A 24,503-nucleotide genomic window follows, 5' to 3' on the forward strand; every position below is an offset into this window, starting at 1 on the left:
AGTATTGGAGTTTCAGCTTCAGCATCAGTCCTTCCAATGAATACCCAGGACTGATCTGCTTTAGGATGGACTGGTTGGATCTCCTTGCAGTCCAAGGGACTCTCAAGAGTCTTCTCCAGCACCACAGTTCAAAAGCATCAATTCTTCTGCACCCAGCTTTCTTTATAGTCCAACTCTCACATCCATACATGACTACTGGAAAAACCATAACTTTGACTAGATGGAACTTTGTTGGCAAAGTGATGCCTCTGCTTGTTAATATGCTGTCTAGGTTGGTCATAGCTTTTCTTCCAAGGAGCAAGCATCTTTTAATTTCATGGCTGCAGTCACCATCTGCAGTGATTTTAGAGCCCCCCAAAATATAGCCTGTCACTGTTTCCACTGTTTCCCCATCTATTTGCCATGAAGTGATGGGACCAGATGCATGATCTTAGTTTTCTGAATGTTGAGTTTTAAGCCAACTTTCACTCTCCTCTTTCACTTTCATCAAGAGGATCTTTAGTTCTTCTTCCTGCCATAAGGGTGATGTCATCTGTATATCTGAGGTTATTGATATTTCTCCTGGCAATCTTGATTCCAGCTTGTGCTTCATCCAGCCCAACATTTTGCATGATGTACTCTGCATATAAGTTAGATAAGTAGGGTGACTTACTCCTTTTCTGATTTGGAACCAGTCTGTTGTTCCATGTGGAGTTCTAACTGTTGCTTCTTGACCTGCATACAGATTTCTCAGGAGGCAGGTCAGGTGGTCTGGTATTCCCATCTCTTGAAGAATTATCCATAGTGTGTTGTCATCCACACAGTCAAAGGCTTTGGCGTAGTCAATAAAGCAGAAATAGATGTTTTTCTGGAAGTCTCTTGCTTTTGGATAATCCAATGGATATTGGCAGTTTGGTCTCTGCCTTAAGTAGACGGACCTTTGTCAGTGAAGTGTAAGGCCTAAAATTAAGGCCTAGTATTAAGTATGCCTTGACATCTGGAGAAAACTGGGAAAGCCTCTCATGGCCCAGCTCCTAAGTCTCCTTCCAGAAGTACTCCTGTGGGTAGGGTCTCCTTGCCAGATAACCCTCTGGAACCCCAGCCAGTTGATATCTTGGTTTTTGTCCTATGAAACCTGGAGCAAAGATACCTCTGCAGACCTTCGGGAGAATAAATGGATGGTGGTGTAACTTGTTATGGCAGCAATAGAAACCTGATGCAGGTGTTTAAGGTTGAGTGTGTTTTCCTCTGTTTTATCTTATTTGAAAAATCCAGGGAGAGTCTAACCTTTTTGTTTAACATGATTGGCAAGAAACAATCCACCCACCTAATGTTTCCATTTTGTAGGAAGCAGCCCTAGCTTTATCTAGGGGAGAAGGTCTGGTCTGTGTCCAACACACAGCTGAACATTTGGATTGAATGCTCAATCCAAATTTTAGTGAATCAATGTTTCCCTGGGAACCATTTATTTTTTAACACCAAAGCCACATCTTTAGTCATTGTAGACTCCAAAAGTGGTTCACTGATTATGACCTCTTTTTCAAATACCTTACATTAAAAGTAAGTTTTTCTAGACTTTCAAAAATTAAGACATGATAAGAGTGGGATGATGAACATTATGTTATAAGTTGCTACCCATTTATATTGATGTGTCTGTGTATTAGTCGCTCACTCATGTCTGATTCTTTGCAACCCCATTGACTGTAGCCCACTAGGTTCCTCTGTCCATGGGATTCTCCAGGCAAGAATACTGGAGTGGGTTGCCATTTCCTTCTCCACGGGATCTTCCCGACCCAGGGATTGAACCTAGGTTTCCTGCACTGCAGGCAGATGCTTTACCATCTGAGCCACCAGGGAAGCCCTTTATATTGATGGGTAGCATATATGTTTGTCAAATATATAAGATGAGGCAGAAGGCTTCTTTTTCTTTCAGTGATTTTATTTCACAAAGGTGATGGATAATCAAATATGTTTATATTGGTTACCTTTTGAAAAAGTAGGAAAATTTGAAACAGCTCTGTGAGTGGCAAATAGGATTATGTATACATGAATAGAGTTAAGTATTGTGATAAAATCTGTAATAAAATGATTATGATACTCGTTTAGGATGAATGATTTTTATTATATGTAAATAGGAATAAAAGGTAAGGGGATTATATAAAGTATTATAATAACTATTTATAATTACTGGTACTGTTACACAGCAGAGTGAGCATTTCTGCCCTTGGTGAAGGGGCAGGAAAGGGGGTGCTGGGCCAAAAGGTTCTCTGAGGCTCCTTTTGTGGTTTGTTATTCCTGACCCACGGTGATTAAGAGAGAGTGAATGTTTCCACTGGACAAACACAAGAGTGCTGGGAATAAAGTGGTTCAGGTTGGACTAGCTCCTACCTCCATGCTACGAGAGTTGCCCCATCTTCACCCAGTAACATGATAAAATGGAAACTTTGGAAACTGGTTAGCTTGGCCCCTGGAATCGCCAACATTTGGCATGAAGAGTGGGGTAAAGGCTCCACCTTGCTCTCCCCTGACTTAACAGGCACTGGAACCCCTTTGACTGTGTGCTTCTGCGGCAACTCTGGGTGCTTCCGCCTGCTTTGTGCTTGGTTTGCTCCTCCTCTGCTCTTCCTCCAGATGAGGCAGAAGGTTTGTTTCTTTTTCTTTCAGTGATTTTGTTTCACAAGGGTGAGATTTAAAGGAAGGCCTCTCGAAGGGCCCCAAATTCTCCCATTACTGTCTAAAATTCTGTCCTCCAAAGATTAATTTGAATTCATAAACAAGTGTCTTAAGACTGGCTAATGATACTTATTAAGAATGACCATCACATTTAATGATAATCATCACTAGCATGTGTTGCATACTTAGTGTGAGCCAGGGGCTATTATAAAGACTCATGACGTAATTGATTTAATGCTTCCTGCAAGCCTGTGAAGAAGGTTCAGAGAGAGATGTCCAGTGCTTGCGTGCGTGCCAAGTCTCTTCAGTCCTGTCCGACTGTTTGCAGCTCTGTGGACTGTAGCCCCACTGGTCTCCTCTGTCCATGGGATTCTCCAGGCAAGAATACTGAAGTGGGTTGCCGTGCTCTCCTGCAGGGGATCTTCCCAACCCAGGGATCAGACCCAAGTCTCCTGAATTGGCAGGCAGATTCTTTACCACTGGGCTTCCCTGATAGCTCAGTTGGTAAAGAATCCACCTGCAGTGCAGGCGATCCCAGATCAATTCCTGAGTTGGGAAGATCCTCTGGAGAAAGGATAGGCTACCCACTCTGGTACTGAGGCTTCCCTTGTGGCTCATCTGGTAAAGAATCCACGTGCAATGTGGGAGAGCTGGGTTCGATCCCTGGGTTGGAAAGATTCCCTGGAGAAGGGAAAGGCTACTTACTCTAGTGTTATGGCCTGGAGAATTCCGTGGACATGACCCCAAAGAGTTGGACATGACTGAGTGACTCTCAATTCTTTACCACTAGTGCCACCTGGGAAGCCCCAAGATGTCCAGTAACTGGTTCCAAGTTATATGGTGATGAATGAGGGGAGAGAGGATGGAATCCAAATAGGCCTGCTCTGGGACTTGGACCCTCACCCACTCAACTGGGCCTCCTCTCCTGGATATGATTTGATTAGATTGCTTTATTCCTTACACCTGACAGAGATGCTTGTCAGGGGGACTGGAAATGAACAGAGAAAATTTTAGGGAGAGACATGTCTGTAGGGGAGTTGCTGTGGGGATGCTGGAAAGAGATTTGGGCGGCATTCTCTGCAGCCAAAGACTGTAAGAAACTCACTCATTATCACCTTGATGTTACTGATCTTATAACCAACATGAGAATTCAACTAAGAACCCAGCATGTACTGTTTCTCTTCTCTGCTTCTTTCCAAACCCTGACGTCATTTCTCTTTTAATGTTCTAGCAGCAGAAAATTCTTATGTATGTTTGTGTGTATATATCATAAATCAAATGTTTTACTTGTTTTTTAAATGTAATTAAAAAAATAACACTTTGCAAATATTCTTGAAGAGAAGGCCAATGAAATGCAACTAATTTCTGCAATTACTCTTTTCTTCCTCACACCAGTATTGGTTGGATCCTGCGAAAACCCTGTCTGAACACAAAGAACTGATCAACAGTAGGTATTTGATTTTAATTTTGTTGAAATTTGAAAATGATGTAATGTCCTTGATTAGATGAGTGCAGGAATAGGCTTTAAGACCACAGGTGTGAATATTATCATTTGAGTGCCAGAATATGGAAATGGGTGTTTATACATTGTTCAGTCTCTGCAGACTCTGATTAGATTGTGTGGATAGGGACTCTGAGGAGATATGAGTATTGAATTTTGCTTTTGGGTGCACCTGGCCTGGACTTCTGTCTGTGATTTTTCCATTGCTTTTGAAATTTCACCTTCAGACAGAAAAAGCGGAGACGCACTGATTTGAAAAGCAAGTGGGCATTGGATATATTAAAGTGCTTGAGTTTCTTGGGTTAAAGAGTGGTATTGCCCTTCACATTATTTACTGGGTCAATAATTAAGGAGTGCCCTCATAACCTGAAAGATTGCTATGAATTCAGAAAGGATCCATCTATTTTGGTTTTGATTTTATCAATATGAATCTACTAATTGACCCAGAAGTCTAATTAATGTTATATTCATTAACATTAATTTTCATAACTCAAATTTTTGTTTTTAAATGTACACATGCCCACACACTTGCAGCCCTTAAGTATGTAGAAGAGTAGTTATTTTTAAATCATCTTTATTATTAAAATTGTTAGTAAAATGTATAACATGAGATGTACCGTGTTAACCATTTTGGAGTGTACAGTTCAGCAGCGTTAAATACACTCATATTGGTTTGTAGCCGTGACCAGTAACCATCTCTGAAACTTTTTTGTCGTCCCAAACTGAAACCATATCATTAAACTATTTCACTGAATTATTGCTGATAAGACCTGGAGGACTCTTCTGGCCTTCTTACCCGACCCTGAGTCTGTACTTTTCCTGTGTTGATTCATTCCTTGGGGTCACATGGGTCACATAGTGCTCCATGGACCCCACGGGCAGGAACAGAGCTGGGCCTCAGGAAGGGCTAGGAACTAAGAGCTGCAAAGTTGTCAGGAACTCGGCACGTACCATTTCTCTGAACATCAGCATCATTTTTGTTTCTCTCTGTGGTCTGGCTCTTTTTGCCCCTCCATGTCTGTGGTGGAAACCTCCGCAGTTTCCAAGTTATAGTTCTAGCCACAAGCAGAGGAACTGACTGTCTCTGAATTGCAACTCCAAACTCTTGGGAGGGTGTTTGGCCAGTTTGCATTAGTAGCTCACTTCAGTCCACTCAGCTGTGTCTAGGCTTTTCCAAGGTCAGTACAAACACAGCTGGTATGCGGGCCAGCATTCTGGATGAGAATGGGCAACAGGTTTCAGAGATGGGGCTGGTGGCCTATAAGATGAGAAAACACCCTCAAAATACATACCTTAGACATCAAGTTCTGCCTCCTCAGCCTACACAAGAGTAAGTCCTAATCAGAAAGGGTTTGCGACCTGCCATGGATGAGAAGCTGCTCGGTACTGGAGGGATGACCAAAGCCCTGACCATCTGACTTTTCATTCCACGTGCTTCCTGAGTGAGCAAACTGCCCACTGAAGGCTGAGAGGAAGCAGGAGGTTCATGTGATTAGATGTGAATGCAGATAACTTCCATGAGGTATCCTGATACAAATGGTAGATGCTCCAGTTTAACAAGTCTCATCCCTCAGGATCTAGAAATCTGCACTTTTCCAAAAGATTCAGGTAGAATAATAAATACAATAAATTCTTGTCCATTTCAACCACTTACTTAAAAAATACCAGTTCAAAAATTAGAAAAATTTTACTATTTTAAAGCAGATTTCTATGCAAATGTGGAGAAAAATGTAAATTATTTTATTTAAAGTATATTATTCTAATGTTCCTTTAAGAACATTTGAAGTATCTATTTCTTTTTTTTTTGTATGTCAATTATATTAATTTATTTTTTTAAAATTTTATTTAATTTTTAAATTTTACATAATTGTATTAGTTTTGCCAAATATCAAAATGAATCCGCCACAGGTATACATGTGTTCCCCATCCTGAACCCTCCTCCCTCCTCCATCCCCATACCATCCCTCTGGGTCGTCCCAGTGCACTAGCCCCAAGCATCCAATATCATGCATCGAACCTGGACTGGCATCTCGTTTCATACATGATATTTTACATGTTTCAATGCCATTCTCCCAAATCTTCCCACCCTCTCCCTCTCCCACAGAGTCCATAAGACTGTTCTATACATCACTGTCTCTTTTGCTGTCTCGTACTCAGGGTTATTGTTACCATCTTTCTAAATTCCATATATATGCATTAGTATACTGTATTGGTGTTTTTCCTTCTGGCTTACTTCACTCTGTATAATAGGCTCCAGTTTCATCCACCTCATGAAGTATCTATTTCTTTACATGGTATGAAATATTATGTTTAATATCCATAATCTGTAATGCAGTTACAGTTTTTAACTGCATTTCTTAATGCAGTTATAACTTTCTTATCCTAAATAAATGTCATCCTGTCAAAAATTTGATGTACAGGAAGAATAAATCACTGATACTACAATTGAATGGAGAAGGAAATGGCAACCCACTCCAGTACTATTGCCTGGGAGTCCCACGGACAGAGGGGCCTGCTGGGCTGCTGTCCATAGGGTCACACAGAGGTGGACACGACTGAAGCGACTTAGCATGCATGCATGCATTGGAGAAGGAAATGGCAACCCACTCCAGTATTATTGCCTGGGAGTCCCATGGACAGAGGAGCCTGGTGGGCTGCTGTCCATAGGGTCACACAGAGTTGGACACGACTGAAGCGACTTAGCATGCATGCATGCATTGGAGAAGGAAATGGCAACCCACTCCAGTGTTCTTGCCTGGAGAATCCCAGGGACAGAGGAGCCTGGTGGGCTGCCATCTGTGGGGTTGCATAGAGTCAGACATGACTGAAGCGACTTAGCAGCAGCATAACAATTGAATAATGCATAATTTTTTATTTTTAAAGATAGTTTGATAATTAATGAAGGAGAATGCCTCTCACATCTCCAGCAGATAAGTCAGAAGGAATATCTGTAAAAATGACCCAATATTTACTAGTCACCGGAATTCTCATTGGTAAACTTTGATTTAGATATCCTGAGCTAAAGGGAGGCTATTATCATTAAAGGCCTTGAAATCAGTCTTCACAAGAGGTAGATTAGAGGATTCCCAGTTTCTGGCTTCTATTTTGCTAGAGTAAAACAGTATTAACTTTACATAAATGATTTCTTAAAGATAGACCTAGAAAAACATAGATCAAGATAATAATCTAGGAATTTGCTTCATTGGCACCTTATTTTTATAGTCAGCTTCAGATTAAGAAGCTGAAAAAATACCTGGGCAGACATATCCTTGCTCCAGAATCTCCATTTCTTTAGCCTTCAGTTGATGTACAAAACAGTGATGTGTGTATGAAGTATTTAACTTTACTCTGAAGTTGTATGATTTTTTTCCCTGAGAGCCTGTATGCTATAGTTGCCAGCAAGCACTAAACTCTAGGTATTAGCAAACGTGGTTCTCTCTTTTGGGATCTTGGGTGAGTTGCTTTACCTCCTTAGAGCTTTTCCGGCCTTACATATGTTACCAGATGCTTGCTGGGAATCAAATGTTAAGGAAACATTTTTGAACATTATCAGATACAATCAAATAGTAACTTGTGTATTTGGACATAAGACATTTTATATGTAAGTGGGTAAAGGAGGGCTGATTTTGGCCAAAAGTCCTTAGAGAAAATTAGTCCAAACTGAATGTTTTTAACTATATGTTTTTCAAACTTCTGCTTAACTGCTTATCACCAAACACATTTGAACTGGCTAGGCTTGGTCAATAGTGTGGAATTCCCCTTTTATTCTGGGGAATAAAAGCAGCCCTGGCGGCTGGACAAGGCCTTCTTCCCTTTGTACACCATCTCAGCAGCATCTGTGCTCCTCCCATCCCCAGATACGTGCACCCTTGTGGCCTGCAGGCAGAGGCAGGCCCACCTGCTCAGTAACACAGAGCTTATTGACACAGACAGATTAGCGGAGGATGGACTTCCTAGCTCTCTGAATATTTAATAATCGGTGCCTCCTTGACATCTGTGTTCAGGGGTGAAGTTATATTTGTCAGAAATAACAACACAGTGATTAAGTAAACATAGAAATTGAACATATGGAATCAACTCTAGGGATGAATTCTAACAAAGTTTCTTGTAAAATTTAGTTTCTAAAAAAGCTCCAGCATAAGGAGGGCTTTATACAGGAAGGCATAGGCTAGGGGAGAGAGGTAGGACCCTGGTGTTGGTTGTCTCCTGTGTGCCGTAGCATGCGTGTGTCATAATAATAGTAAATAATAACATCACGTATATGTTATAAACGTATTGTGACTTTGTTACCTGTTGTTCTGTGTAACTTCCTCTCCCTAGCTTCTAAATTTGTGACTTTATTTACTTAGTTAAAAATGAAAATAGACTGTATGTCTGTCTACCTGCTGTTGAGCATTTACTGTTTCTAGCTTTTTGCTGATTTTAGTGAGTACTTTCTGCAATAGTTAGTGGTAGGAGTGCAGTGAATGTGGGGGTGCCTACATCTCTCGGAGACCCTGATTCCATTTCCTTTGGATAAGCACCTAGCAGTGGGATTGTTGCCTTATATGGCGGCTCTGATTTTAACTTTCGGAGGAACTTCCATACTGTTTTCCCTAATGGTTCCATTAATTTATGTCCCCGCCAACAGTGTACAGAGCTCTTCTTTCTTTACATCGTCACCAGCATTTTTGTCTTTTTGACAATAGCCATTCTTACAGGTGTCCATTCTTACAGGTGCGAGGTAATGTCCTAATGTGATTTTGATATGCATTTTCCTGATGATTAGCAATGTGGAATATCTTTTCATGTGTTGAATATCTTTGGCTATTTGAACATCTTCTTTGGAAAAATATTTATTTAGTTTCCATTCCAAGACAAAGGCTATTTGTCTTTTGCTGTTGAGTTGTGTGACTTCCTCATATATTTTGTATTAACCCCTTATCCAGTATATGGTTTACAAATATTTTTGATGACTGTAATTTTTAATAGTTCTGTTGTATTACACTACTACTTTGGCAAATTTTTAATGTGAAATTTAATTTTTATTTCTTATTTTAGCTGGACCTCCATATACTTTGTATTTTGGTATTAAATTCTATGCCGAAGATCCATGTAAACTTAAAGAAGAAATAACCAGGTATAGTACTGACTTTGCTTTTGATCAGTACATGTATGGCATATACAAAAGGCTTTATTTAAAACAAATTGGAGTCAAATGTTGGGATGGTGTCTGCATGTGTCTTGTAAGCGTTTCCTGTGAGAGTTAAATTTAAACTCGCCTTGCATGAGGCAGTTCAGCATCTAATGATAGATGTGCTTGAACAATGACACGGACCTGGGTGATGTCATGATAGATTCTGCATCTGCTGTGATGGGATATGTCTGTATCGTTACTGTGAAGGATACAGTCAGCCTTTGTAGTCATGTAAAAGTGGCCATATGAATATGTAAATGGAAGATATAAATATATTTTAAAATTGATTGAAGTATAGTTGAATAACAATGTTGTGTTATTTTCTGCTGGACAGCAAAGTTGATTCAGTTATTGTTGTTGTTGCTCACTCAGTCATGTTTGACTTTCTTTGGCCTCATGGGCTGTAGCCCACCAGGCTCCTCTGTCCCTGGGATTTCCCAGGCAAGAATACTGGAGTGGGTGCCATTGTTTCCTCCAGGGGATCTTACCAACCCAGGGATTGAATACACATCTATTATGTCTCTTGCATTGGCAATATTTACCGGCTATATATCACTAGCGTCACCTGGGAAGCCATGATTCAATTATACATGCACGTTTATATTCTTTTTCATATTCTTTTCCACATAGTTTATTACAGGATGTTGAATATAGCTCCCTGTGCTATCAGATCAGATCAGTTGCTCAGTTGTGTCCGACCCTTAGCGACCCCATGAATTGCAGCACACCAGGCCTCCCTGTCTGTCACCAACTCCCGGAGTTCACTCAGACTCACGTCCATCGAGTCAGTGATGCCATCCAGCCATCTCATCCTCTGTCGTCCCCTTCTCCTCCAGGCCCCAATCCTTCCCAGCATCAGAGTCTTTTCCAATGAGTCAGCTCTTCGCATGAGGTGGCCAAAGTACTGGAGTTTCAGCTTCAGCATCATTATTTCCAAAGAAATCGCAGGGCTGATCTCCTTCAGAATGGACTGGTTGGATCTCCTTGCAGTCCAAGGGACTCTCAAGAGTCTTCTCCAACACCACAGTTCAAAAGCATCAATTCTTCAGTGCTCAGCCTTCTGCACAGTCCAGCTCTCACATCCATACATGACCACAGGAAAAAACATAGCCTTGACTAGACGAACCTTTGTTGACAAAGTAATGTCTCTGCTTTTGAATATGCTATCTAGGTTGGTCATAACGTTTCTTCCAAGGAGTAAGTGTCTGTTAATTTCATGGCTGCAGTCACCATCTGCTGTGATTTGGGAGCCCAAAAAAATAAAGTCTGACACTGTTTCCACTGTTTCTCCATCTATTTGCCATGAAGTGATGGGACCTGATGCCATGATCTTCGTTTTCTGAATGTTGAGCTTTAAGCCAACTTTTTCACTCTCCACTTTCACTTTCATCAAGAGGCTTTTTAATTCCTCTTCACTTTCTGCCATAAGGGTGGTGTCATCTGCATATCTGAAGTTATTGATATTTCTCCCGGCAATCTTGATTCCAGCTTGTGTTTCTTCCAGTCCAGCGTTTCTCATGATGTACTCTGCATATAAGTTAAATAAACAGGGTGACAATATATAGCCTTGACGAACTCCTTTTCCTATTTGGAACCAGTCTGTTGTTCCATGTCCAGTTCTAATTGTTGCTTCCTGACCTGCATACAAATTTCTCAAGAGGCAGATCAGGTGGTCTGGTATTCCCATCTCTTTCAGAATTTTCCACAGTTGATTGTGATCCACACAGTCAAAGGCTTTGGCATAGTCAATAAAGCAGAAATAGATGTTTTTCTGGAACTCTCTTGCTTTTTCGGTGATCCAGCGGATGTTGGCAATTTGATCTCTGGTTCCTCTGCCTTTTCTAAAACCAGCTTGAACATCAGGAAGTTCACGGTTCACATATTGCTGAAGCCTGGCTTGGAGAATTTTGGAGAACACGCATTACTTTACTAGCGTGTGAGATGAGTGCAATTGTGCGGTCGTTTGAGCGTTCTTTGGCATTGCCTTTCTTTGGGATTGGAATGAAAACTGACCTTTTCCAGTCCTGTGGCCACTGCTGAGTTTTCCAAATGTGCTGGCATATTGAGTGCAGCATTTTCACAGCATCATCTTTCAGGATTTGGAATAGCTCAACTGGAATTCCATCACCTCCACTAGCTTTGTTCGTAGTGATGCTTTCTAAGGCCCACTTGACTTCACATTCCAGGATGTCTGGCTCTAGGTCAGTAATCACACCATCGTGATTATCTGGGTCGTGAAGATCTTTTTTGTACAGTTCTTCTGTGTATTCTTGCTACTTCTTCTTAATATCTTCTGCTTCTGTTAGGTCCATACCATTTCTGTCCTTTATCGAGCCCATCTTTGCATGAAATGTTCCTTTGGTATCTCTGATTTTCTTGAAGAGATCCCTAGTCTTTCCCATTCTGTTGTTTTCCTCTATTTCTTTGCATTGATCGCTGAAGAAGGCTTTCTTATCTCTTCTTGCTATTCTTTGGAACTCTGCATTCAGATGTTTATATGTTTCCTTTTCTCCTTTGCTTTTCGCTTCTCGTCTTTTCACAGCTATTTGTAAGGCCTCCCCAGACAGCCATTTTGCTTTTTTGCATTTCTTTTCCATGGGGATGGTCTTGTTCCCTGTCTCCTGTACAAAGTCACGAACCTCATTCCATAGTTCATCAGGCACTCTATCTATCAGATCTAGGCCCTTAAATCTATTTCTCACTTCCACTGTATAATCATAAGGGATTTGATGTAGGTCATACCTGAGTGGTCTAGTGGTTTTCCCTACTTTCATCAATTTAAGTCTGAATTTGGCAATAAGGAGTTCATGGTCTGAGCCACAGTCAGCTCCTGGTCTTGTTTTTGCTGACTCTATAGAGCTTCTCCATCTTTGGCTGCAAAGAATGTAATCAATCTGATTTAGGTGTTGACCATCTGGTGATGTCCATGTGTTGAGTCTTCTCTTGTGTTGTTGGAAGAGGGTGTTTGTTATGACCAGTGCATTTTCTTGGCAAAACGCTATTAGTCTTTGCCCTGCTTCATTCCATATTCCAAGGCCAAATTTGCCTGTTATTCCAAGTGTTTCTTGACTTCCTACTTTTGCATTCCAGTCCCCTATAATGAAAAGGACATCTTTTTTGGGTGTTAGTTCTAAAAGGTGCTATACCTGTGTACTAAACAATGAGTAGGGCCTTACTGTTTTTCCATACTATAATATACGTAATAGTTTGCGTCTGCTAATCCCAAACCCCCAATCCACCCCTCTCTGCCCTTATTCCCCCTTGGCAACCACAAGTCTGTTTTCTGTGTATGTTTCTGTTTTGTTTTAAATTCATTTGTGTAGGGAAGATATTTTGATGCTGAGCTTGCATATGTAAATATAAACTCGAAGAACTACTTACTCTTCTTTAATTATTGTAGCTTAAATATTATCTCTTCAGAGATTTCATTCATCTCTATGGAAAATGAAAAGATAATTGCTTTTAGTATTAAGGGAGAGAGAAAACCCAGTATTTTATAATGTATTACTTCACCTTTGTCATTGAGTATCTTATTTCAATTAAGGCAAACTTTCTGATTGGTATTGGTTATATTGTTAAAACAGTCCATGCCAACATTTGAAACTGGCTTATGAAGAGCAGACAATAGCATTCTGTTTTCACTTATTCCACTAATGACCTGCCTGTGTGCATTCGTGTGTGCTCAGTCGTTTCAGTTGAGTCTGACTCTCTGTGACCTCGTGGACTGTAGCCCACCAGATTTCTCTGTCCATGGGATTTTCCAGGCAAGAATTCTGGAGTGGGTTGCTGTGCCCTCCTCCAGGGGATCATCCTGACACAGGACTCAAACTCGCATCTCCTGCATTGTAGGCAAATTCTTTACCCACTGAGCCACCTGGGAAGCCTGACCTTCCTACATGTGGTAGCAGAAACAGAAGCGTTTCCCTAACTTGCCTTTAAATGGTCAGTTTTCTAATGAACCCATGCGTGGCTTGAGTAGAACCCAATGCGTTGTTCAAAGAACTGGAAATCATACCTTTGATAACGAAGACAGTGTATGGTTTTGTTTCTGTTCCATCCTTTATCTTTTTCCTTAGAAGTCTTATTCCTTCCACTTCCTTTTGTCTTGATTTGTCTCACTTTCGGACACGACTGAGTGATTTCACTTTCACTTTTCACTTTCATGCATTGGAGAAGGAAATGGCAACCCATTCCAGTGTTGTTGCCTGGAGAATCCCAGGGATGGGGGAGCATGGTAGGTCTATGGGGTCTCACAGAGTCAGACATGACTGAAGTGACTTAGCAACAGCAGCAGCAGCACAGAAAAGATAGAAGGTCAGCTATGGGACCTCTGCTGTTCTGCTCTGAAGTATTGTAATTAGGCCTCGTTTGCAGAACTGTGCTGACATCTGCTTTCCAGTCTTCCATCGCTACATTGTTAGTGAGCGCTTGGAAAGGCAGGACTGTGTCTAGGCTTTCTCTGAGCAAACCTCTATGGGAGAAGGGACACTGTGCTGGGGAGAGGCTCAGGTGAGGGTCCTATTTACACTGGAGTTTCATGAATAGTCTTTGCAGTCAAGAGTCATTTCTAAGTTGAGGTTTCTGGGGAACCTGAGTCCAAGTGATATAGAAGCACATTTGTATCTGTAAGTGATCAGGGAATTACAGGGCACAACATTTTATGAAAATACAAGGGAAGTTCTTCATTTTGATGTTATCAGTAACTTCTCTGTGCCTCCGTTTCCTTACTTATAATATTGGAACTGTACCTGCCTCATGCTTTCCTGGTGGCTCAGAGGTAAAGAATCCGCCTGCCAATGCAGCAGACTCGTGTTCAGTCCCTGGGTGGGGAAGATCCCCTGGAGGAGGAAATGGCAACCATTCCAATATTCTTGTCTGGGAAATCCCATGAATAGAGGAGCCTGGTGGGCTAAGGTCCACGGGGTCACAAGACTCCGCCATGACGTAGCGTCTAAACCACCACCTCCACCACCTGTCTTGTAAGGTTTTTATAAGCATTAAATGGAATAATGTATGTGAAGCTCTTTTAAGTTGGTTGTGTTGGCTCACAGTTCAGTGGGTAATAAATGCTAGCACTACTATTTTCTTCTCTCTTTTCTCTGACAGTTCAGTTAGTTACATCTTAAGTGAGGGTTAGAGTCCAAAAGAGTGCTTGATTTAGTATTAAGGGAGAAAAAGAGTAGTGTTTTCTAATAATGCATTCCTTCGTATCTGTTCACACAAATAGTGATGATGCATAGAAATTTCCTTTCAGAATCTTCTAATGGCTCATTAGCAGAATACATGGATTTGTTTGTAATGTACAACCCCACAATATATTGAATGCAACCTTTTTTCTTTCAAGTTTTAGACCAGATCTTGTAATAACCAGGTGATATAGTTAGCTTACAGTTAGTGGCCATGATCTATGATAATTTGGTTTTATTGTGAAAAAACATACAGTCAAATTTAGGTAAGTTAAATATGCATTTAATGTGCTACTATTATATATTCTTGTTGTTTAGTTACTAAGTCACGTCTGACTATTTGTGACCCTATGGTCTGTGGCCCACCAGGCTCCTCTGTCCATGGGATTCTCCAGGCAAAAATACTGGAATAGGTTGCCATTTCCTTCTCCAATATACTCCCTCTTAGTATATCCTAAAGATAAAATCACTGATTTGCATGAATATGTTAACTTAAATGGTTAGGCATAATAGACCTTAAAAAGGGAGTCAATTACACAAGATAATTTTGGCAAAAGCAAAAAGGAAACCAAAAGACAAAATCCCCCAAAATAAAAGCATACTTCTGTCTGCATTTTCACCTTGAATTTTTATCTTGCTTCAGTTCTTTGGAAAATTGTTTCAGCCTACTCTGTATTGGCTCTTAGGTTTTTTAGTTTTTATTTCTTCACTTTCTCTCTTCTGTTTCTTTTTTTAAAAATTAAATTTAATTTTTAAAACTGAAAGTGTAGTTGATTTACAGTGTTTCAGATGTATGGCGAAGTGGTTCATTTATATATACATACATACAAATGTGTATATGCGTATATTCTTTTTCAGACTGTCTTCTGTTATAGATTATTATAAGATACTGAACATATTTCCCTATGCTATACAGTAGGTCTTTGTTGTTTATCTATCTTGTATATATACTTTGCAATTTGTATATGAAAAATAGCTATAGTAAACACACTTTTACTTATTCTTTGTATATATAGATCTTTTGAAAATCACACAATTTCATACATATTGTTACAGACCTCTTTCACCATCTAACCCATTTGTTATACTCCTCCCCTTGTGGATGGCTGTCCAGCTTGTTTCATTTTAAAATTATAGGTAGTGCTGCATTAAGTACATAAATGGTCATATTAGATGAAGTATTCCAGAAGGACATTGTATTTAGAGGGAAATTTTTTTTTAGGTAAGTGAGAGACATTAAAAAATAAGGTTCCAGACTATGAAAAATATAAGTTAATAGAATCGCTTCAACTTGGAGTACCTACAATTTGCTCTAAAATGTTTTCTGATATTAAATGAAGTTGGGGGATTCTGAGGTCATATATCCTACATTCCATTTTTATAAAATGTTCCTGAATTGTCAGCCAGCTTCTTCTTAAACATTTTTAAGAGAGGAAACCTTACTGCTTCACAAAGCACTAGGAAGTTCAAAAAGAAATAAAAGGTCTCTGGGACCTCTGTCAGCACTAGGTATTCTTTCTAGGTTTATGCAAAATAGATCTAAACTCTTTGTCTTTTTCAGTTCTTTAAATACTTCGTGTCCTCATGGCATCTGTTAAACTTATTTTCAATTCTGATTCAAAATATTATAACAAACTTCCATGTAGTATGTATCATTCATAGCTCTGTATTTTCTGCAGATTTTATCAGCATAATGCACATATTTGTTAAGGCAGGCTGTGGGGTCAGGTTGGGTTTTGCAGCCTTACTCTGCCATTCACTGGTTATGTTAACTTGAGAAGATTACATAACCTTTTAAAGTCTCAGTTTTCTCATCTGTAAAATGGCATTATTGTATTTCTTCAAAAAGATGACAGGAAGAATATATTAGATATTACAAGCAAACGTGTGTGTGTGTGTTTACTCACTCAATTGTGTCTTACTCTTTGTGACCCCATGGACTGTAGCCCAGCAGGCTCCCTTGTCCATGGGATTTTTCAAGCAAGAATACTGGAGGGAATTTAATTTCCTATTCCAGGGGTGAAGTATCAATAACCTCAGATGACACCACCCTTAGGGCAGAAAGTAAAGAAGAACTAAAGAGCCTCTTGATGAAGGTGAAAGAGGAGAATGAAAGGCTGCCTTAAAACTCAACATTCAGATAACTAAGATCATGGCATCCGGTCCCATCACTTCATGGCAAATAGATGGGGAAACAATGGAAATAGTAAGAGGCTTTATTTTCTTGGGTTCTAAAATCACTGCAGATGGTGACTGCAGCCATGAAATTAAAAGACGCTTGCTCCTTGGAAGAAAAGCTATGACCAACCTAGTCAGCATATTAAAAAGCAGAAACATTACTTGGCCAACAAAGATCTGTCTAGTCAAAGCTATGGTTTTTCCAGTAATCATGTATGGATGTGAGGGTTGGCCCATAAAGAAAGCTGAGCATCAAAGAATTGATGCTTTTGAACTGTGGTGTTGGAGAAGACTCTCGAGAGTCCCTTGGACTGCAAGGAGATCTAACCAGTCCATCCTAAAGGAAATCAGTCCTGAATATACATTGGAAGGACTGATGCTGAAGCTGAAACTCCAATACTTTGGCCACCTGATGCAAAGAACTGACTCACTGGAAAAGACCTTGATGCTGGGAAAGATTGAAGGCAGGAGGAGAAGGGGACAACAGAGGGTGAGATGGTTGGATGGCATCACCGACCCAATGGACATGAGTTTGAGTAATCTCTGGGAGTTGGTGATGGACAAGGAGGTGTGGCATGCTGCAGACCATGGGGTCGCAAAGAGTTGGATATGACTGAGTGACTGAACTGACCCGAACTGATTCCAGGGGATCTTTCTGACCTAGTGATGGAACCCTTGTCTTTTGAGTCTCCTGTATTAGTAGGTAGATTCTTTTACCACCACGCCACCTGTGTAAAAATGTAAGTGTTCAGTAGATGGTAAGAGTAGATAAAATGAATTATCTTATGAGTTTAAATTACTGATTAAAAATTAGGGAAGAGGACTTCCCTGGTGGTACAGTGAATAAGAATCTGCCTGCCAGTGCAGGGAACAAAGGTTCCATTCCTGGTCTGGGACAATCCCATTAGTGGCAGGGCAGCTAAGCCCGTGCACCACAGCTGAGGAGCCCACATGCAGCTAGGGCCCTTGAGCCGCCACCACTGAGCTCACCTGCCTAGATCCTGTGCTCAGCAGCAAGAGAAGCCATCACGATAGAAACCCTCACACTGGAACCAAGAGTAGTTCCTACTTGCTGGAACTAGAGAAAGCCCACACACAGCAGTGAAGACCCAGCGCACGGCACCCACCGCCCCCACCACCCCGCCCCGCATACACACAAATTAGGGAGGAAAAGACCATCTTGGAGCCCTGAAGATAGATCTTCCAGGTTAAGTCAATCCATTAATCAGAGCATCCTACTACTATCCTCTAGCCTGCATTTCTTGAATTTGCACATCAAGACAGAATTCCCTCACTGAGTCACCCTCCATTGAATAATATGTGGGGCATTGTTGTCCAGTGCACCGAGGACCCATGAAATTTAGTACTGACTGAGAGAGCTGTGGTTTCAGTCCTCTGGAGAGAAAAGACAGAGAATGAGTGAGTGAAGGAGTCTGCCTGTTGCTTTGCTGACAAACCTTATGGCTTCCCCCTGTGGCTCAGTGGTAAAGAATCCACCTTCAATGCAGGAGACTCAGGAGATGTGGGTTTGATCACTGGTTGGGGAAGATCCCCTGGAAAAGGAAATCTCAACCCACTCTGGTATTCTTAACTGGAAAATCCCATTGACAGACTAGCCTGGTGGGTTACAGTCCATAGGGTCACAAAGACACGACTGAGACACTGATCTTGTTGCTATTGAAATTTTAACTCTTCCTAAAAAAGAGAATCATGTTAGTTCCAAATAACTTGTTCATGATGAATAGCTTCCAAAAATAAGCATTTGTTTTTTAATATTTTATTGTACTTTGTTAGAGATTGACATTAAGCTTGTCAGTTTATTATTATTATTATATCTGGTAATCCATATTCTTCTCTTTGTGAAGGCTAGTGTGTTTTAGCTTCTTTATGGGTTGAGTGACCTTCAGTTAAACATTCACTTCCGGGGTCCCTGTCTCCTTCTAAGTGAAGATAATGATCCTCAACACATTAGATTTGAGGCATGGATCACATTCCAGTATGGATGCAGAAGAAATTTGTGACCTTTAAAAGACTATCCAAATATAAGGTGATATTACAACTCTTTGCTCTTGTATTTTTATCATCAGTTGTAAGCTGCAGTCTTTGCCATATTTCCCTTGATAGTCAGTGGGCGAGTCTCCTGTTTTTCTTTTTCTTAAGCCATGCATGCTGTTTCCCCCTCCCCCTCATGTTTACTATTATGTTGTTATTTAAACATTCCCCTCTGTCCAGCACATTGTTTTATCCCAATGATTAGGCTTCTCTGTTGGATTCAGAGAACACTTCTCCTGTGTAGGCAGGCAACCTCTTCTCTCAGGTTTCCTGGTGTCACATTCAGCTGGCACCAGAAATCAAGCTTCTACATGTCCCCACATCTTTCAGTTTACTCAGCAGGGTCTTAAGTCATGGGAAGGTATGCTTCAAGCTGCATTGGTATTCTTCAAGCATTTTTGGTTGTCTTTGGCCTCAGAACCTCCTGTTTGGGCTCCTGAAAGAACGGTTTCTCTCTCCCTCTTCTTTAAGCAAGTCTCATTTGCCTGTTCTTCTCATCCCTGACACTGGCTGAATCATCGATGGTCCTTAGCAGCTTGTACGTCCGGGGTGTCAAATCAGCTCTTTTCTGTGAACATCACACAAACAGAAAAGTGTGATGCCACTATTTCAAGTCCTCCTCTTGTGTTGTACTGGTTGTACTTTTGTGATGAGGGAGGCTGGGGTGAAAGATGGAGGACCCCCCACTCCTGGGGCTCTTAATCTCACTGGGGTGACAGCGCATATACACTAGTGAAGTGAAGTTGCTCAGTCGGGTCCGACTCTCTGCAACCCCATGGACTGTAGCCTGCCAGTCTCCTCAGTCCATGGAATTTTCCAGGCAAGAGTACTGGAGTGGGTTGCCATTTCCTTCTCCATATACACTAGTACAGTGATTTATATTAAAAGATAACAAGTAACTGTTTTATGCAGATATTGCTTTGTACCAGACTATGTTCTGGATCAGCATTATTTTTTTCGAGTAAGGGTATAACATAACTTGGGTCATCATATAATTTGCTGTTCAAACCCTAACACTTGGAGCATGATGAGAAAAGTTCTTAATAATGGAGAATTTATAACAGGCTTAAGCTAAAACTGTCCTAGGCAAAATGGGATTTATCTCCTTAAAACCAGAGATAAACAAGGACTCAAACATACAATCATAGCCTTAATGGAATGATGTAGAAGGGAAGACCTATCAACTCTAAATCTGTAATTTAAATAAAGAAAGTGAAGTGAAAGAGAAAGTCAGGTGTCTGACTCTTTGTGATCCCATGGACTATACATACAGTCCATGGAATTCTCCAGGCCAGAATACTGGAGTGGGTAGCCTTTTCCTTCTCCAGGGGATCTTCCCACCCCAGGGATTGAACCCAGGTCTCCTACACTGCAGGCAGATACTTTAAATAAAATAAAATATTATATTGTACCCTAAGTCTCATAAATGGACAAAATTAGTTATGTATATTAAAAATAAGCCTTGAGATAAGATAAAGTGTTTAACATGTAAAAATATGATTTTGCTGTGTCAGAGATTTCTCTTATATAAAACTAATATGATGCTTGCTATGATAGAGATTAATGAAATTTTTAGTTAAAAAGAGTTTACTTGTCTTCTTTGATTTTAGTGAATTTTAAAAAAGTAAAATGGTTTAAAGATCTCCAGTATCTTTAAAAGGCAAACTATCCAGGGAAATTTGAATAGATGTCCTTTTTTTTCCTTTTTTTTTTTCATAAATTTCTCAGAGACAACTTTGTGACCCCATGGACTGTAGCCTGCCAGGCTCCTCTGTCCATGGGATTTTCCAGGCAATAGTACTGGAGTGGGTTGCCATTTCCTTCTCCAGGGGATCTTCCCAACCCAGGGATTGAACCCGGGTCTCCCGCATTGTAGACAGCCACTTTACCATCTGAGCCACCAGGGAAGTCCTTCAGAGACAACAAAGGATGCTAATTTGTCCCCATATTCATCCATCTGTCTTTCTGTTCATTCTTATATCCATCAAGTCAACAGGTATTTACTGAGTACTTGTGTGCTAAGCCTGAGATACTAGAAATATAGTCATTGGTGGAATCTGGTTTCTTCTCCTTTTTACCTGCTTGTTTTTCTGCTCTGTTTAAGCTCTTTGTTTTCTCATCTCTTTGGTTCTCTTTCCATTTCTCTCTGAAGCAAAGTCTATAGAATTAGGCCCCTCAATTTATTTGGCAAAAGATGTTTACTGTTCAATCAAGTATTGTAAAAGTCTTAGTAGAGCAAGAAAAATATGCATCTATGACCCATTTACTCAAAAAAAAAAAAAAAATACACCTCGGGAAAAGAGATTCCAAGTTAGCAATTGAGGAAGGGAGTGAAGCTAACACAAGTTTCCAGTAATCTATAGTAATCCTGGTTAAATATCTTTATATTTTTGCATTTTAGTTCTGCTAATGTTACTTTACTCTGCTTTTCTCCTCTTCAAGAGGAACCCAGATGATTATAACAAAGTGGATTTGATGCCTAAGATGAGCATTCAGGGAATGGAAAGTGTTTAAGTAGGGCTGGAAAAGTGATTGCAAGTTAGGGAGTGGGGGGGTAGTCATTAGTTAATGGCAAGAGATTTGGCTCAAGAAGTAAGCAAAAGTCTTACAATCTATCTTAGGGATCTTGAACTTTATCCTGAAGGCATAGGGAAGTCTCTTAAGTTTTGTTTGTTTTGTTTTATTTGTTTTTTTTTTTTTTTTGTAAATCAAGGGAGTAACGTTATCCCATTTTACTTCTTGTTTGTAAGAGAGATAAGTATGATTAGTGACAGGGTTGTGAAAGTTTTAGAAATGTTCTGGTTAGTTACCCGGACTAGGAGATGGTGAAAAGTGTATAGACCCCAGAAAACAGATTTTGTGATTGAATGTGGGTGCCATGGGTTACACATTGTTCTCGGTTTCCATTACCTGAGAACTATGGTGATGTTACTGAGCGGTGGGGAAACTGCAGGGTGTTGAGCAGATTTTCACTTAAGCCTGTGGGTACAAATTTGATCAAATCCTTTACAATTATGCAGTGGAAGTGAGAAATAGATTCAAGGGATTAGATCTGATAAACAGAGTGCCTGAAGAACTATGGACTGAGGTTCATGATATTTGTACAGGAGACAGGGATCAAGACCACCCCCAAGAAAAACAATGCAAAAAGGCAAAATGGTTGTCTCAGGAGGCCTTACAAAGAGCTGTGAAAAGAAGAGAAATTAAAGGCAAAGGAGAAAAGGAAAGATAAACCAATTTGAATGCAGAGTTTCAAAGAATAGCAAGGAGAGATAAGAAAGCCTTCCTCAGTGATCAATGCAAAGAAACAGGAAAACAATAGAATGGGAAAGACTAGACATCTCTTCAAGAAAATGAGAGATACCAAGGGAACATTTCATGCAAAGATGGGCTCGAAAAAGGACAGAAATGGTATGGACCTAACAGAAGCAGAAGATATTAAGAAGAGGTGGCAAGAACACAGAAGAACTATACAAAAAGGATCTTCACGAACCAGATAATCATGATGTTGTGATCACTCACCTAGAACCAGACATCCTGGAATGGGAAGTCAGGTGGGCCTTAGGAAGCATCACTACGAACAAAGCTAGTGGAGGTGATGGAATTCCAGCTGAGCTATTTGAAATTCTAAAAGATGATGCTGTGAAAGTGATGCGCTCAATGTACCAGCAAATTTGGAAAACTCAGCAGTGGCCACAGGACTGGAAAAGGTCAGTTTTCATTCCAATCCCAAAGAAAGGCAATGCCAAAGAATGCTCAAACTAGTGCACAATTGCACTCATCTCACATACTAGTAAAATAATGCTCAAAATTCTCCAAGCCAGGCTTCAACAATACATGAACCGTGAACTTCAGGTATTCAAGCTGGTTTTAGAAAAGGCAGAGGAACCAGAGATTAAATTGCCAATATCCGCTGGATCATCGAAAAAGCAAGAGTTCCAGAAAAATATCTATTTCTGCTTTATTGACTATGCCAAAGCCTTTGACTGTGTGGAACACAACAAAATGTGGAAAATTCTCAAAGAAATGGAAATATCAGACCACCTGACTTGCCTTCTGAGAAATCTGTATGCAGGTCAGGAAGCAACAGTTTAGAACCATACATGGAACAGCAGACTGGTTCCAAATAGGAAAAGGAGTACGTCAAGGCTGTATATTGTCACCCTGCTTATTTAACTTATATGCAGAGTACATCATGAGAAACCCTGGGCTGGATGAAGCACAAGCTGGAATCAAGATTGCCGGGAGAAATATCAGTAACCTCAGATATGCAGATGACACCACCCTTATGGCAGAAAGTGAAGAAGCACTAAAGAGTCTCTTGATGAAAGTGAAAGAGGAGAGTGAAAAAGTTGGCTTAAAGCTCAACATTCAGAAAACGAAGATCATGGCATCAGGTCCCATCACTTCATGGCCAATAGATGGGGAAACAGTGGAAACAGGGTCAGACTTTATTTTTGGGGGCTCCAGAATCACTGCAGATGGTTACTTCATCCATGAAATTAAAAGATGCTTGCTCCTTGAAAGAAAAGCTATGACCAACCTAGACAGCATATTAAAAAGCAGAGACATTACTTTGCCAACAAAGATCCGTCTAGACAAAGCTATGGTGTTTCCAGTAGTCATGTATGGATGTGAGAGTTGCACTGTAAAGAAAGCTGAGCACTGAAGAATTGATGCTTTTGAACTGTGGTGTTGGAGAAGACTTTTCAGAGTCCCTTGGACTGCAAGGAGATCCAACCAGTCCATCTTAAAGGAAATCAGTCCTGAATATTCATTGGAAGGACTGATGCTGAAGCTAAAACTCCAATACTTTGGCCACCTGATGTGAAGAACTGACTCATTTGAAAAGATCCTGATGCTGGGAAAGATTGAAGGCAGGAAGAGAAGGGGACGACAGAGGATGAGATAGTTGGATGGCATCACCGACCCAATGGACATGAGTTTGAATAATCTCTGGGAGTTCATGATGGACAGGGAGGCCTGGCTTGCTGCAGTCCATGGGGGTGCAAAGAGTTGGACATGACTGAGCAACTGAATTGAACTTCTAGAAATTATCAGAATAGCATTTAAAATTCTCACACTAAAAACTTTATTGTGAGCATTTGGTAAAGAAATACTTACGACAACTGACTTTTATAGTTAATTTCCTGTGCTTTCTCCTGGTCCTTTCCAATGACAGCAGGAATCACCTTGTAAATAGAGAAATCACAAAAGACAGCCTAAAGTGAGAGAGAAAGTGAGTGGTGGTGACTGAGGATGGCATTGACTGTTCATTGTATTGGTTCATAAACCTTTCACATCCGTCACCTACTGGCAGAAAGCCTGAATGGAAGGGGAAGGGGAAAACCTTAACGGTTGCATAACATCCTGATTTATAGAGTTCTGGGTCATAATTGCCACTGGGTTCCAGTTCTAGTTCTGCTACATAACTAATTGTGAGATCTTGGACAAATTTTTTTCATCTCTTTTTGTCTGTTAACTTGTTCATCTGCAAAATGGAGGTAAAAATGGTACTAACCTCATTTTATAAGTCTTCAGTTATTATATGTGGCACTGTTATTATAAAAGGTTTTCTTTCAGCAGATGGAATGAGTAAAGCCTCAGGTAATGGGCAGCGAGGACTGATGGAATTATAATGACCTTTCTGTCCTGTATCCATGATTTTAGACTCGGTAGGGAACACATAGTTTATTGAGTGTGTCCTTGTAATATTTTCATTCTAAGGAGAACATGTCATAGTGGCAGCAGCAGCGGC

General features: G+C 40.4%; 1 protein-coding gene across 5 annotated transcripts in view; it reads left to right on the plus strand.

Moving 5' to 3' along the window:
* Positions 1 to 24,503, plus strand: part of EPB41L4A (erythrocyte membrane protein band 4.1 like 4A) — a 294,024-nt gene that overhangs the window by 152,484 nt on the left and 117,037 nt on the right. For all 5 annotated transcript variants that reach the window (XR_003512866.1, XM_027552607.1, XM_027552610.1 and 2 more), the window contains 2 exons: positions 4,048 to 4,099; positions 9,194 to 9,272. Coding sequence is in view for 4 of the 5 variants with exons in the window: in XM_027552607.1 (XP_027408408.1) it covers positions 4,048 to 4,099; positions 9,194 to 9,272 (131 nt within the window). In the remaining variant the exon portion in view is untranslated. The remainder of the gene's footprint in view (positions 1 to 4,047; positions 4,100 to 9,193; positions 9,273 to 24,503) is intronic.

The sequence above is a fragment of the Bos indicus x Bos taurus genome, chromosome 10 (assembly GCF_003369695.1).
Source record: "Bos indicus x Bos taurus breed Angus x Brahman F1 hybrid chromosome 10, Bos_hybrid_MaternalHap_v2.0, whole genome shotgun sequence".
NCBI lineage: Eukaryota > Metazoa > Chordata > Mammalia > Artiodactyla > Bovidae > Bos > Bos indicus x Bos taurus.